This window comes from Cheilinus undulatus, linkage group 14 (genome assembly GCF_018320785.1).
Source record: "Cheilinus undulatus linkage group 14, ASM1832078v1, whole genome shotgun sequence".
NCBI classification, from domain to species: Eukaryota; Metazoa; Chordata; class Actinopteri; order Labriformes; family Labridae; genus Cheilinus; species Cheilinus undulatus.
Genome location: NC_054878.1, coordinates 32,396,779 through 32,413,304, shown reverse-complemented (window position 1 = coordinate 32,413,304; position 16,526 = coordinate 32,396,779). Strand labels below are relative to the sequence as shown.

The following is a 16,526-nucleotide window of genomic DNA, read 5'->3' as shown; positions in this document are numbered from 1 at the left end:
GCATTACTTTAAAGGCTAGGCAGCTAGCTTGCAGAAAGTCACGAATAACCTAGCAAAGCTACAGTGCTGGATAAATCCTCTTGAGTAATAGTCTGGAGATAGCGTCCCCTACGTGTGCATTTGACTGAAATTCAGTGAAACAGCCTCACCCTCAGTCGGTCAGAGGCAGACTCACCCCTGCATGTTTCCACTGTGTGCGGTGTAACATCGGCTTATTAAGTAGATCAGTGTCCTGCTCGGGGCCCATCGCTTTGTTTACAGTAAGGATAACGTTGTTTGCACACATGACTCGTCTTGTCTTTTGTCAGCCGAGCTGAGATCTTAACGTGCTGTTTGTGTCTCTGTTTCAGACGGCGTGTATCAGGATGGCACAGCTCTTGGACGGGGCCGGCAAACTGGGCTGGGTTCTGCTCCGGTGTGTGCTCCGTTTTGTGTTTATGTTCTTCAACAACTGTGTAGCCATCCCATCCTACTGCTTATACCTGCTGCTTCTGCAGCCGCTGAGAATATGGGACAGCTCCACTTTCTGGCACATTGAAGGAATCATGTTCAAATGGTTGCTGGCCATGGTGTCTTCATGGGGTTGGATCGCAGGTTATACAGGTAAGGCAGTTCATGATTTATACACAGTGCCATTGTTCCATGTGCTGCCTTGCATGCAAAGATACATTTGCATGCTGGACTCAGTGGTGATCGCTTACTGGTAAAAAGGTATGCTCGAGATAAAGTCAAAAATCAGTGGGGTTTCTCCTTAGTTCTGGTTTAGGCTGCATGTATTTACCTTGGAGCCACCGAGACAAAAATACATGTGCAGATATTTGAAAGGCCAGAAGACACTGATGCTCAGAACCTATTCCCACAAACCCTAAACTCTCCTAACACAGAGAGAAGACACAATACTCTGTATGCTGTATGATTATGATGTTCTGATGCTGTTTCCTTATCCTAGCAAAGATTGAAGCTTGTAAAAGGCATGCCTCTATCACTGATTTCTGAATCAAAAATTGTAAACACAATATTGTTAGACAGCACAGTCTACTGTTGTCATCAAGTGCGAGAAAAGCGTCAAACTATATCGTCAGAACAACAGCTTCTCCAAATTGAGAAACTGGTTACCTCTGTCTGTTATGCAGATTGTTAAGATATAAAAACCAGGACCCCTCAATTGAATTAATGTGGACCCACATCTGTTTCCACTCCCCCTTTGTCCGGTTCTTTTACAAAATATACCCCTGAACCTTAGATATGGCATTGGATTGCATTAATATTTGCAACACTTTGTACTCATTTATAGACACAGTAAGAGAGAAATTTGTTACATGTGGCTCTAGTTAATTCGATTACCAAAAGTCAAGATTTCTCAATGTTGATAACACTGAGTTAACACACATGTAAGTGGAACAGCACTACATTTTCAGTGCTTGTTTGCCCCTTTCAGCTGCCTGGTTGAATATGTTGAAGTGATTCAGGCCGTCAGTGGTGTTCGGTTGCACTGTGCTTCGAGCAAATTGCTTACAAACTGTTAAGTGGTGAACATGGGGAGCAACAAGGTGTACTGATTAATAATGCAGAGCTTTCGGCCTATAGAACACCTGGACTTTGGTTGAGCAATATGAGTTACACACTTTGATTGAACACACATGGAAGTGGAAGGACAGGCAGCTATATCCTGTGAATGGTTGCTACAGTCAAACTCAGATATAATACACAGGTTTATTTGAGATCTGGGGCTTTGTATGAGAAAAGTGTACATTTTAATGTATTTTGGTTCATCCAATGTGTGCTTCTTACTTTAAGGATTCATGTTTTGTCTTGTTTATGCCTTTATTTGAGAGAGAGGACAGTGAATGGTGTTGAAAACTGGGGACAGAGTGGGAAATGACTTAAAGGAAAGAAGCCACAGGCCAGATTTGAACCTGGGCTGTCTGCTTAGAGGACAAGAGCCTCTGTGCATGAGGCTTCACCAGGCTACCAGCGCCATATGTGCTCCTTATTCCGACACAAACCAGACAATGTGCTTTAAGTACGAACAGTTGCATAAAAATGTATCTTTCTCTGTTCGTACCATTATGAAGGAGCAATATGGTGTCAGATGATAGTTTGGATAAATGAACCAATCATTTGAGATGATTGTGTCATGAAATATGGCTGAGTTGTGTCTGAGGATAAAGGTTTCTCATGATAGCAGAATTTTTAACTTTGGAGCAGTAGTCAAAGTTGAAAGATATTCATTTTGAAACGATGGCAACAAAAATAGAAGCCTATTTTAGTTGATGCCCCTGTTTTAATTACCAGTAATTGCAGACAAACCACTGCACGTAATCTAAGTTCCACAAAAACATTGGAAATGCTTCATATATTAAACATTGTCAATGTTATTGTCCAACTCATAGAATTTAATAGATCCTTGCAGCTCTGTTTTACTTTTAACAGCTTAAATTTAAGTAAAGAGCTGAAATTAAATGAAAGCCTGAGTGCTTTTTGATGCTTTTGATCATTACAGAGTTTGTTTGATTTGTACTGAAACTTTGTAACAACCTTAGTGCAATGTCAACATAATCTGAAGAGGCCAAAATGAACTTTTAAAGGCGATAAATTGGTTGCACTGTATTATACAAGGTACACCTTGCTAAAAGGGAGTATAGCCGCATGCACACCTGCACTGAAGAGTCACTTTAAAGGTACTGCCCTTCATTTTATGCGGAGGCATGCTTGCTGAGTATTAAATCTTGTATATGGTCGCACAGAATGATGACTTGTTTTGAATTCCGCCCGCGTAAAAGCAGCTTTATGTAAACTGTTTTAGTGGAGGGGTCAGCATTCAGGTCACAGCAGTGCAACTGCATGTGCGACCATCAGCGTTGTGACCCAAACACAAGGACGATTCAACAAGGATGGGTCATTGCACTCTGTTACCTTTCCCTCAAAAGACAGCAGCATCCTGCTCTGTGTGAGTGACCTCAGAGTCTGGACAACACATTCTGTTTGGATGCCAAGGTTTCACCCAAGGTCATGGCTTTTTCTGTCACATTCGTAGCACATATTTTCTCCCCCTTCCTCCCAAATAAAAGCCACAGGGTATTGTGTGTGTATATTTATACCACTGGTTTTAAATTTAAACAACCTGGCATGCTGAGGACTGGCTGATGCAATTTACAGATACAGTTAAATATATCAGAAAACAGACTCAAGCGTCATGCCTAATATTAGAAAAGATAAATGCCTGTGTAGGTTCATGTAAAATCCCTCCTTTTAACATTTATTTTAAACATTGATAAATGAGAGGCATTAGTTTTACAGACAGAGCATTTTCTTGCTTTCTTGTAGCCGTTTTGTCAGCGTACTTGATGTTTGTCAGAGAAACAATGATGACACAGTACAGTCTGGAAGCTGAGCTCTAGTTAACCATCACACATGAAGGATGTTGCATCACCTTCACAGCAGAAGCAGAACAATGCTGCTTTGTAGATATTTGACTTTGTTATCAGCTCAGAATGGTGACGTTCGCATTTTATTGTTGGGACAGTTTGTACCAAAAAAGCTCTTAAATTGAAAAAAAACAAAAAACAAAACATTTTCCTTTTCAACACAGTCCAGTGTTTAAGAAGTCAAATTTTAAGCTTCTCATACAGGCGTAGTTTGAGAAAATGTTTGACATTGTGAGGTGAACTCATTTTGCAATTCTCAGCTGTGAAGTACCAAATGTTTCACCATCTCATTACCTGGAACTCAACTTTAAGCCACTCTCTTCACGCCTACGGCAGGACTGTTGGATGTTTTTGCCTAATTAAACAAGGGTGTGTACATGGAGCGTTGTTCCACACTTAAACAAGATCAGACTTTTGTTCTTTAGGTGTGAATTTTCCAGCTATAATATCAAAGACAGGGTACAGTGTTGAATCAGAGCAAAGCTGTTTCAGGCACTAAATAAGTACACAGCTTAACTTGTATGTAGCAGCTATCTATATTGATACAATCTAAGACTAAATGGTAAGCTTGATGGGGGGATAAGAGTGGGTTGTGGTTCATCCAGGCACTTGATAGTCTCACAAAAAGTACTGACAGAAAGTGCTGCTGTAGTTTTCAGCCCAGACTCTAAAGTTGTTTTTACACACACAGCCTGCCCCTGAAAACTTAGAGTTGCATATTCTCTTGTGCATCACTCTGTTGGAAGATTTCTTTATCAGATGTTAAAAAGATGGTGCAGAAATCCAAGTAAGGGATTAAAGGACAAGGTCTGGCACTATAGTGACAGTTTCTGCCTTTAAATCAAAGCAACATTTAGTTTCAACAGTGGTAAAGTGCAATAATGTACAGAAAGTAAAAATGTATAATAATACATGTATATAATTTAATGTATAAAAAGCAAACGGTGTAAAGTAGTGGTGGGCGGTAAACCAATATCTACGTCATGTCATCAGTATGTTTCGCTCTTAAACTGAACGCCATACGCTCGTGTCAATTTGCAATGCATTAAACAGGCAAAACCTGTGCTCTTAGTTCTCCATGTTTGATGTTTGTAATAGCTGCAACATGGAGTGAGTTTGCTCACTTTGCACAGCATCTCTGTCAACCTGTAACACAACTTTTGAGCTGCAACGGATTGACATGTTTTGTCTTGAGCCCAGCGCTGCAACAGTCTGTAATACAACGGCTTAAACAACTGTTTGAAGATGTGTTTTAACTGATGACTTGCTTTTTTAAGTCCATGATGATTAAAAGAAGCAGGCTGTGGTGTTATACAAGGTCAGAGAAGAAGCTATGAACACTGTAGCTCCATTCACTCACCGGTATCTTAAATCAAATGATAACCACACTATTTCCAAAAAGTTCCTAATAATAAAAGTCCATAGTTGCCAAAAAGATAAGATCATCAAATTCTGTGATCTTGTGCTTAGACTTGTGTTAGGTGTGCTATCAGAATTTGTTTTAGGGGGAGAAGTGGGGATTGTAGCACCTGAATATGCATTTAAATGCATTATCCCTTCTATTTTTTTCAGTAATTTGGTATGATATAGTTACTGCGAAGGGTAAAAAATAGTCATAGCATCTTAGTTCATATCTATCAGCTCTAGTATTAAGCAGCAGCTCCTGCATCAGCTCATTTAGAATTCACATGGAAATTTACCAGAAAGCTGGCAAGAAAAAAGTCCATGTAAAGATGAAGTGAAATACTTGCTTCTGACATGCAGCCCATCCTTTGAATATCAGGAAATTTTCACAAAATTTATGCATGAAAACAGACCAAAGACCTCTGAATCCTGTGTGCTGGTGCACACTCTGAGATCCTCAAAGAAAGAGTCAGAGATCCAGCTGTGAGGAATGACTCGTACGGCCTTTACAGATGTTATTAATATCCTAAAATCTATTCTTAAACCATACTGTTTAAAGTTGTAAAGTTGCTTTAAAGTCTGCTTTATTTGAGAGAGGCTGTAGCAATCAAGCTTTTTTGCAATCGATGGAATATTATAAATTGACATGTTTGTGCAATTATACATTTGACATGAAATAAGTGACAGCTCTGTTAGAGAGCTGCATTGTTTCTAATTGTAGCCGTAGTTCTTTTTTACAGTGGTTAGACAACACAGAATAGATGCAACAGGAAAATTGAGATTCCTGTTTTGTGGGGAAGTACAGTTTTTGATGAGTGACACGCAAAGATAACCCCTTTTATAAGCACCTAACATGATCACACTGGATGGAAATACTTGTTTTAGATACAGTTAACTTGCACCTGGTTCAATGGCATCATTGTTGGTGTGGTCATTTGTATTGTCATATGACCTGACCCCCTTTTCCTGCTGTTGTCTAAAACAGCAGAAGTGTATGAGGCCTGATCAGAATGTCACACACACAACAGGGAACACAAACAGGTGCACTAAAGCCAGCAGGATTAAGGCTTCATTGCATGTTCCAGCAGTGGAGTGTGTGTTTGTGTGTGTATCTGGCCTGTGAGGAGATCAAACATGATGACTGTTAAGATTGCACACATTGCAGTCTTGTCTTTGGGTTTGAGTGATGCGTTCGGTCTTTTGGTTTACATGAAACACCATGCAGTCTGCTTTTTCATGTTCCCATGTACCTGAATATATAAACATCAAACAGATTTTTCACAGTCTGCATTTAACAAATGCATAACTTTGACTCCTTAGTTTCCTTTGATGGTTTTTTAGTCTTTACCCAAAATTTTTACAGGTTTTTATGAACTGGAAGAAATTTTATCTTCAAGTATTTGGTGCTTTTCAGAAATATTGTCTTGCATTGAATAAATGGAAACATGAGTTTTGGACTCTTATCCTGAGACAGTAACAACATTAGATAAGGTTACTGTGGCTTGAAGGAACTACATTGACCTTTTCCGATTTTTCTCTGATGTTTTACATCCCTTTACATGAAGGAATAGTTTATCTAGGGGTGCGCTATACGACAGTCTTAGATTGTGAAAAACTAGAACGAATTGCCAATCTGCTAAAGCTGAGAAATCTGGAGAATCGCATTCTACTTGAGATGTATTTTCACTCACCCCCTCTCCTTCTGCATTGGCTGAGCAGGTATTTGTGGAAACTGAAAGTTAAGATTTAGTTCTGAAAAAGCCTTACTGGCCTATATGAAACTGTATCAGGTTTTTCTAAACCATCAGTTATTTTAACAATCTGCACAAAGTTTCCAAACTATTTTGGTGATCTTTGATCGTGCTGATTTCCTTAATTTTGGGGGATCGGCAATTGGCCGATCCTTACATATGAAACCAATCTTATCCACCGATCTTATCTACCATTACCTACTAAAATGTGAAAAATGAAAGACTAAAGGAACTGATAATTTAGTAGTTTGGACAGCAATGCTCTAAACCTTTCATCTATATTTGAGAGAACTACTTCATGTGCAGTCAAAACAACAAGTATGTATTGTTTCATGGGTATTGTTCAATGTTTTTCAATAAAATAAGATTGGAACATTGAAGGTGTATGCTGTCAGTTGTAAAAAAAAATCGGTATCAGCCAAAATCGGAATCGGCAGGTCAGGTTTTTAAAGATCGGTGATTGGTGATCGGCCATAAAATTGCAATCGTTGCACCCCTACTTTAAAGACCGCATCCTGAGAGGCAAATGGGTGAGAGACCAGACACAAGACTGCAGTCTTCATTGAATGACATTAGGGGTGTGATGACACACTTAACTCACGAGACAAGACTGAAATATAAAGAGCTGCATCAGTAAAATCAAACAATTTCTCATCCTCTTTAAGGACGTCCATATTAAAACACTCAAAATAAATCTCAGTCAGTAACATATTTGCTGTAATTTAGAGAAATAGATTATTTTATAGTTCTGTGGTCTTTTTTTTCTCATATGAGCTTTGATCGTATTGGACACGACGCACAGATGAGCGTGTGTTAATGTGTGTGAGTTGGTGAGCGAGTATGTGTCTCTGCTCTGCCTGCTGTCAGACAGCAAACATGGTGCATTTAAATGGAGCTAGAACTTCGCTTTTTGGAGCTAATAATGGACTATGGCACTCAGACAGAGTTTGTTCTGCTAAGTTTACCGCTGCAGTATACAACGGTCCGTCGTGCTACAAATGTTAAGCTTCTGATGATATCAAAGCCAGCAGCTGATGGATGTGTGACTGACAGACGGTGAGACGAGAAGACATGATGACTGAATTAAAGCTACAAAGTCACATACACCGGCACTATGAGCGAGTCTGCACGCATACATGAACTAAATAAACGCTGTATTCTCCTCATGGAGACTGCACAGGTTTCCAGCAGCAGCATTTAATCATTTCACATCGTTATGATGAACTTATTATGCATAGGCGGATCATGTGCGGCCTCATGTAGCACACATGGAGGAAGGGGTGGGGGTTGGAGCTGTCATCTTAATGGATACCGGATCAGCTCCGTTTCTTCATTAGCTCTCTCACCAACAGTTTTAAAGTGTCCAGGGCATCTTTGTGAGCTTTTATCACTTCCAGTTTGGTATTGTTTTCTGTAAGGAGAGCTGCTGCTCCAAGTGTCTGCGCAATATTGATCTTACAAGATTGATTTTTCCACGATGAGAAATCTCGTGCCGTTTTGATCTCACAAGGTCTCGCGTCACACACCTAATAACCATGTATCACAGAGAGTATGGCAAAGGCAGATCTAATCCTGCCATAACAACTGCAATATTACTCTGCCTTTCAGTGTTTTACTAAGTTAACAAGCTTCTCCTCCTCTCTACTGAAGGCTTAACTTGCCAGGATAACAGAATCAGTGTGAAACTATTAAATACCAGTCTTTTGTTTGTTTTTACAGAGGGGGGCAGTAATGTCTGTAACGTCTGGACATTGGTTGTAATTGTTTTAGACATTATCATAGTTGATTTTGATGCATTTATTTACATGCATGTGATCTCAGTCTGCAGCTCTGTGTCTCTCCTGTGTGCAGCAGGCAGGTGTGTGACAATAATGTCACTGATTCATGTCTGTTAAGGCAGATAAGGTTACTTCTTCATGTATGACCGAAATTAATTCCATTTTGGTTTGTATTTATATTAGCTCTTGCCATTCTTAAATTTTAACAGACCCCGTCTCAATGTGAAGTTGGTCCATAGATTATCAAGCTGAAGGCAAAGTTTTGTGCTAAACAAAATCGTTTTTATAGAAATGGTTGTTCCTCCGATTACAACTATTTTGTAATCATTTTAAGTACTGGAGGTACGATAGTAAATATAGTATGAAGGGAAAAAAACAAAAAACAAAATCAAAGCTAGCGCTTATCCTAGACCAACAAGTTCACATTCAGTTCAAAGTCTAGTAAATACTTTCTGTAATCCAATTTAACTCTGTAACAGTCAAACAACTTCACAATGCAATGCTGCAAAGTTGGTTAACAGACTGTAGCTAATGTGCTAGCACCATTCTTGTACTAAATATTGTCACTTAGTGCTTTTTTATATGTGAGTATAACCTGACACAGCCTTGGACAACCTTTTCCCATTTTCTAGACTAAATCACGCTGTCCCCACAAGATGCTTCTGAAGCTGTAAGTTAGTGGTTGTTTACATCAGAGTCAGGAACATTGTAGCAGTTGTCATTGATACACTTATTTCCTACAATTTGATGTCAATTTTCCCTCCTGTCATGCTTCATGTCTAACCTGAATATCACAGCTGTCTGACATGATGACGCCCTCTTCTTTCTCTTCTTTTATTCAACTTTCAGATGCTTCTTTTGGTGATGAACTTCTGTTTACCTTACCCTCCTAAGAATCTAACTGGCTGAGAAATCTCAGTATTTTATTTGGTTATCTTAAAATAATAGTATCAATATTAGGCACCTGAAATTTGCTGAGTGTATCACTCAATTCAGGACAATGATTGACATTTCAATGTTCTGTCACACCCTTGTTTGTTAGAAGAATTTGATGTTAAAAAAAATTAAGATACTTATAGCCTAATTAAAAGATAGACATTTAGTAAAGAGAGCCCTAAACCCCTTAATTTGTGATAAGTGATAATATTATATTTATGGGTATTGTATCATGCATTGTAATTTATCACATCACGTATCGCATTGTGCGCCAGCTGGTGATTCCCACCCCTATGTGAGATATATATTTAGAGCTTCATAGAGAAACAAATTGTCCATACCAGAAGATTATTTACCATTTTTGTTTATACATGATGTTAATTTCAGCGTTCTTGATAATGTTTGATTATGATCATGTTTCTGATGTGTTGTTTTGGGAATCTCCTGAGTAGATTCAGCGTTGGTCCATCTCACTTGGAAGCTGTAACGGAAACTGCTCTTCAGTTGTTGAAGCCTCTGTACAGCCACGGTGCACCCACACAAGTGTTATCAGTCACTTGGCTGATTAGACGTATTCTCTGGACTGCGTGTGGGTGTGTACAGATCAAACTTGATTGACATCTCCCTAACTGCCCTGAATTATCTTTGCTGCACCTGTTAGACCGAGACAGTTTACAGCTTTATGAGTCTGTGTATTTCATTGACCTTTGGATCGCACAGTTGCATTGCAGAACTTTATCGAGTCATGTCTGTTAGTATATTGAAAAATGTCTTGTAAGCTCTGGGATTGATGCAAAGTCTGAAATTGGTGAAAAAAATGGGGGACGAAGATGCTAAAGGATCTGTTGTAAAAAGAGGCTCTAAAAGCATTATCTTTGTGCACTTTTGAAAGCTTTTATTTTTGGACATGATACTGTGTAGTCTTGGTGGTTAAAGATTAATGTAGGTAGTGCATTAAAACATGCTGATACAAATGCAGCCATGTCTGGTTGTACAAGTGAAGTAGGTGAACTGAACCAACGTGAAATGATAGCAATGCAGCTCCGGGGGCTGCATTACCAGCTCCTGGTATGAATTGGAATTAGCATCACTTTTGTTCTAAAGGCCCTAAACATGTTTTCATAAGTGGAGGTGGATGTTTCAGTCCCTGGTGTGCAGAAAGACTGGGGAAATATTGATATGGATAAACAACATATGATGCAAATCCATATTCTTTAATGTAATGCAGTTGATTCAAAACACTTTTAGAAGCAGCAGATGGGGTTAAATGAGCTTTTAGCTTTTAATGAGAAATTAGAGGCAATTCATGAGAACCATTTACTCCACTGAACCAACATGGAGGCTGTTTAGTGGGGCTGATAACTTGATCCAGCCTAGTAAAACACTCTTTAAACTGAAAGTTCCACACAGACACAGGATGTTGATGTATCCTGTTGATTTAATGGCCATGAAAGTTACCTTAAGTATTTGGTACAGACACTGAAAATGCCCATCCAATCAGTTTACTCTTAGTTTACCAGCCAAGACATGATTTTTGACAATTCTTTTTATTGTAAGATTTGTTTTGAGCCTTTGCCTTTATTGAAGAGATAGGACAGTATATAGAGTAAGAAACTGGGATGAGAGAGTGGGGAATGAGGGGGTGAAAGAGCCACAGGTGGGTGGTGCTAGGTTGAACGCACAGAGATGAAACAGTTGGCGTATACAGATTTGTTCACTCTGGGACCTGGTTTCAGAAAGTAGCATTTTCGGGCTCCCAAAATGCTGGTCCTATGAGGATGAAGTGCCAATATGGTTACAGATGTTTGCGGATACTCTTAAATTCAGCTCCGTGTGGACGGCCCCTAAGGGTACAGTTCACACAGACTCACCAAAATAGGACAATAGACGGTAAGAAAACTGTTGCCTGGTCTGATGAGTCTCGATTTAAGGTGTGACATTCAGATGGCAGGGCCAGAATTTGGCGTTAACATCATGAAAGCATGGATCCATCCCGCCTTGTATCAGTGGTTCAGGCTGCTGCTGGTGGTTTAATCATCTTGGGGATATTTTCCTGGCACACTTTGGGGCCCTTAGTACCAAATGGTTATCGTTTAAATTCCACAGTGCACCTGAGTATTGTTGCTGACCATGTCCATCCCTTTATGACCACAGTGTAACCATCCTCTGATGGCTACTTCCAGCAGAGTAATGCACCATATCACAAAGATCAAATCATCTCAAACTGGTTTCTTGATCATGACAGTAAATTCACTGTACTCCAACAGTCACCAGATCTCAATCCAATAGAGCAGCTTTGGGATGTGGTGGAACGGGAGATTCACACCATGGATGTGAAGCTGACAAGTCTCCAGTAACTGCATGATGTTATCATGTCAATATGGACCATATCTCTGAGGAATGATTCCAACACCTTGTTGAAACTATGCCATGAAGAATTAAGGCAGTTCTGAGGCAAAAAGGGGTCTAACCTAGTAGTAGCAAGGTGTACCTAATAAAGTGGCTGTTGAGTGTACATCTGTGTGTTGGCCATTTTTATGATTTAACAACTCACTGCTGCTTAGAAGAAGTATGTGTTTGCACAACTGTGCAAACACATGTTCCATGACAAAGTCAAATGCTGACTTCTGGTCTTGCATGTACGCTACAGCATTTTTTTTGGTTGTTTTAGTGGATCTGTCTTCTGGAGGTTGTAATGAAAATGTTTGATTATGGAATTTTAGAAAACAGAGAAATTTCAGTGGAATTTTTTTAAAAAAACTGATATTGATCCATCTGCAATTGTTTAGCTAGACCAATGCCACAAAGGCTGTAAGCATGTTGGCAGTAAGCAGTAAAGCCTAAAGATCTGTGCAGAAAAATATCAACAAAATCATTGGATGAAACCCAGCAAGATATTTAACCAACATACTTGCACCTTACAGGATGAATATTACTGACACCGAGGGTTGTTTCCTGTATGGGTTAGCTGCTGCACCTGTGAACTAATGAGATAAAAATAGGTTTTTTTTTATGGGTACCATTAAAAAAGGCATGCAAAATGAGTTTTCTTCCCTCTATCAACTACTGCTTGGATTGAGTATAAATTCACCTGAAGATATTTATTCCAGAGACACACGTTTTGATTTCCCACAGCTGTCTTCGTGTCCTTAGTTTAGTTTATGTATTTACTTCCTTCATTTCCCAGAATGGCTTTTGGCTGGCCTCAGACTGAGAGTGAACAACCTTGGTTCTGTTGTTCTTGAGTGTACAAAGACAAAGTACAATTACAGAGCTAGAAAGTGGGATTTTAGATGAAAGAAAAGTTGTATTTCTGCTCTAACTAGAACTGAACTCGTCTTCTGATGCTCCTCTCATTGGGGAAATATTCTTTTAATCACACTAATGCCATGGCTTTAAGTATGTTTGTGTTTGGAGGGCCAAAACTTTAATGTAGACAAATATCTTTGGAACCATTGATTGGATTATTATCAAGTTGGGGTGTGCGATAAGATCTCAGATCATGAAGAAATAGAATGTATCGGCGATCGGCGAATATCTGTTTTATCATAGAAACGGGTCTTTTATTTGTGGCTCTTTGCTCCCTCTCCCCCTCCCCTTCTGCCTCCCAATTTTGCGGTTACTCAAGCTGCAAGTTAAAGTGAAATGTAAGACTTGGTCCTTATGAAGATTTGTAACGGCCTTATAAGAGGCTGTGTCTTGATTTTCTTTTTAAATATGTTGTGGGAGAAGACCTCCAGACCCCCTTACGTAATGGTGCCAGCTATTTAATTTAAATTAAAATAATGTTGAAATACATTGGCCAACAGGATGCAAAAGAAAAAGAGAAAATTCTGACTTATTGACACAGTATTTGAAAAATTATAAAGAGAATATGGTTTGTTTTTTCCCAGTTTTTCACTTACAAAATTGTCTTAAAATTAAAGGAAAAATTTTGGATAAAATCTAGATCATGATCTGGACATAAAAAAATAGTGATATGATCTTTTTCCTATATCGTTTGCCACTATTGTCAAGTATTCAGCCAACATTCATACTCCAAGTAAAAGAATCCTGAGTTTTTAACTGCAAGATGACAATTTACTAATCGAAAGCAGTGCAGGTTGGTGGTGTCATTCATGGGCTTTATGAGCTTTGGATATCCCCTACATTTCACAATGGTTAACAGATAAGTTTTTCTGAACAGTGATCATTACAATAAGTAGAGCTGCGAGTATGGCTGAAGACTTCTTGCTTCATAAAGTGTAACCATTTACACCGCGTTCCACATTATTATGCAAATGATATTTTTCTTTGATTTTCCTAAATATTAATGCAAATGACAGTCAGAATATTTTTCAAGTCATCAGCCATTAGAGCATAATTCAAATGTTTTTGAACAAACTTCATAATGACAAATTATTTTTTTAAAAATAAAAACCTCAAAATGCACTGTTCCACATTATTAAGCACAACAGCTTTTTAAAACATTTTATAGGTTGTAAGAACTGAAAATGGTCATTTGTAGAAATTGCAGCATCAGGGGGTCATATTTACTGAAATCAAAGCTATTTCAATCAAAAATATCTTAACAGGACAAGTTCCATATTAACATAGGAGCCCTTCTTTGGTATCACCTTCACTATTCTTGCATCCATTGAATTTGTGAGTTTTTGGAGAGTTTCTGCTAGAACTTTTTTTTTTGCAGGATGTCAGAATATCCTCCCAGAGCTGCTGTTTTGATGTGAACTGCCTCCCACCCTCATAGATCTTAAGCTTGAGGATGCCCCAGGGGTTCTCAGTAGGGTTGAGGCCAGGGGGGGATGGGGGCCACACCATGAGTTTCTCTCCTTTTATGCCCATAGCAGCCAATGACACAGAGGTATTCTTTGCAGCATGAGATGGAGCATTGTCATGCTTGAAGAAAATTTTGCTACAGAAGGCACAATTCTCTTTTTGTACCATGGAAGAAAGTGGTCAGTCAGAAACTCTATATACTTTGCCGAGGTCATTTTCACACCTTCAGGGACCCTAAAGGGGCCTATCAGCTCTCTCCTCATGATTCCGGTCCAAACATGACTCCGCCCCCTCCTTGATGACGTCCCGGCCTCATTGAGACATGGTGGCCATCCACCAACCATCCACTACTCCTCCATTTGGACCATCCAGGGTTGCACGGCACTCATCAGTCAACAAGACTGTTTGAAAATGAGTCTTCATTTATTTCTGGGGCCACTGCAACCATTTCTGCTTGTGAGCATTGGTTAGGGGCGGCTGAATAGTAGGTTTATACACGACTGCAAGCCTCTGGAGGATCCTACACCTTGAGGTTGGTGGGACTCCAGAGGTACCAGCAGCTTCAAATACTTGTTTGCTGCTTTGTAATGGCATTTTAGCATCTGCTCTCTTAATCTGATGTATTTTTCCGTCAGAAACCTTCCTCATTATGTCTTTATCTGCACAAACCCATGTGTGCTCTGAATCAGACACAAATTTCTTCACAGTACGATGATCATGCTTAATTTTTCCTGAAATATTGAATGTTTTCATTCCTTGTCCAAGGCATTACACTATTTAACACTTTTCAGCAGCAGAGAGATCCTTTTTCTTTCCCATATTGCTGAAACCTGTGGCCTGCTTAATAATGTGGAACATGTGGAAATGTGCATTTTGAGGTTTTTATTTTTAAAAAAATAATAGTTATCATTATGAAGTTTGTTCAAAAATATTTGAATTATACTCTAACTGCTGATGACTTGAAAAATATTCTGACTGTCATTTGCATTGATATTTAGAAAATCAGAGAAAAAAGTCGTTTGCATAATAATGTGGAACACGGTGTAAAAAAGACTGTGGACATATGCACATAGACTCAATAAAATAACACAAAATCCAAGAATACATCAAGTAACAAACAAGTAAAAAGGCATGCAGGAAAGGTAAACAAAGTATTTTTAAGATACAGTAAATGGGGCCTTGACAAATTTTTGCCACATTCTTGCCTTTCATGCTATGACATTTCTTTATAAGTAGGAACCTAAAAAATATAAAATATCTGTCGCAAGCCAAAAAGGTGGTTCACTCCGTTCTTCTGAAAGTGACTGTTAAGCTTAAATACATAGTGTCAAAAAATATATTATAAAAGCAAATTAGCTCAAACTTAGCAGAAAGTGTGATCAAAAGTTTGTCTTACTGTGGACTGCTACTGTAAATGTACTGCAGTATGATTCTTTGCTCCCGCGTTTGACCCAGTGACCAAAAAAGCTTTTAAAGAAATAAGAGGCTAAAATGAAGTACTCTGTGTTGCCTCTTAGATCTTTATATGTTTTATACTCTTTCCTCTTTGCTGCATTCAGGTATAGACTGCCACATTTTTGCAGTCACATCCCTCTCCTCCTCTAGAGAGGCAGAATGAAGAGCAGCGACGAGCAGCAAGGTCAGCTGCTCACCGTTTAGCTGACCACCGATACCGGATTAGACAGTGTGCCTGCAGCGTGGCTGTCATCCTGCTGCGCTAACTGTGTCATCTCTCAAAGACAATTTCCCTAATGTATTCTCTATGACAGATGACCCATCTCAGTGATATCATTTATGCTCGTCTCCCGCAACAACGGGGACTTGAGCGAGCACGAAGGCATGCTCCCAATGAAATGACATTGCCTTCAGGGTACGTACAACCCACACAACCCTGTCAGGTGTCACAGATGTGTCATTTTTCTAGAAGAATGCCCTCGATTCACAGGCTCGGGAGGATTGATCTTATTCCCAAAGGACAGGAGGTGAGACAAAGGACTAAATTGAACATGTCAATTACTAGTCCAGCCTCCATCACATTTTTTAAATCACTTGCTTTGACCTAAAGGAGCTCTCCTTGTGAGGAGGTTCAAAAGAACCATGTGTCTCTGGACTGCAGCTCAGACAGTCTGTCATGCTGCATTACAGAACATAGACTGAACAATGATGAACATACTTCTATTCTACTATATCCTTTGGCCAGTGCATGCTCCAGTCAGCAGTGAATTGGCTTAGATGTCAGTCTGAATCGTCTCTCTTATTAGTCAAATAAAGAAATAAACTAACACGCAACACAGAACTAAATGCATTCATTATTTGCAATATTTTACTGAATAACGGCTGAATAAATTGCTTGTACATCTTCATTTTGTGACTACATTTTTGCATTAGAACATGCTCGGTACAAAGCAGTAAGTAGGTTTGAGCTTGCAGCTTTTGTCATAAAAAAACTGTCA

The 16,526-nt window shown here is 39.1% G+C and overlaps 1 protein-coding gene across 1 annotated transcript in view; it reads left to right on the top strand.

Moving 5' to 3' along the window:
- Window positions 1-16,526, top strand: part of lpgat1 (lysophosphatidylglycerol acyltransferase 1) — a 78,341-nt gene that overhangs the window by 885 nt on the left and 60,930 nt on the right. Inside the window, exon 2 of the mRNA XM_041806003.1 lies at window positions 351-603. Within this exon, the coding sequence (XP_041661937.1) occupies window positions 366-603 (238 nt within the window). The 5' untranslated portion in view covers window positions 351-365. The remainder of the gene's footprint in view (window positions 1-350; window positions 604-16,526) is intronic.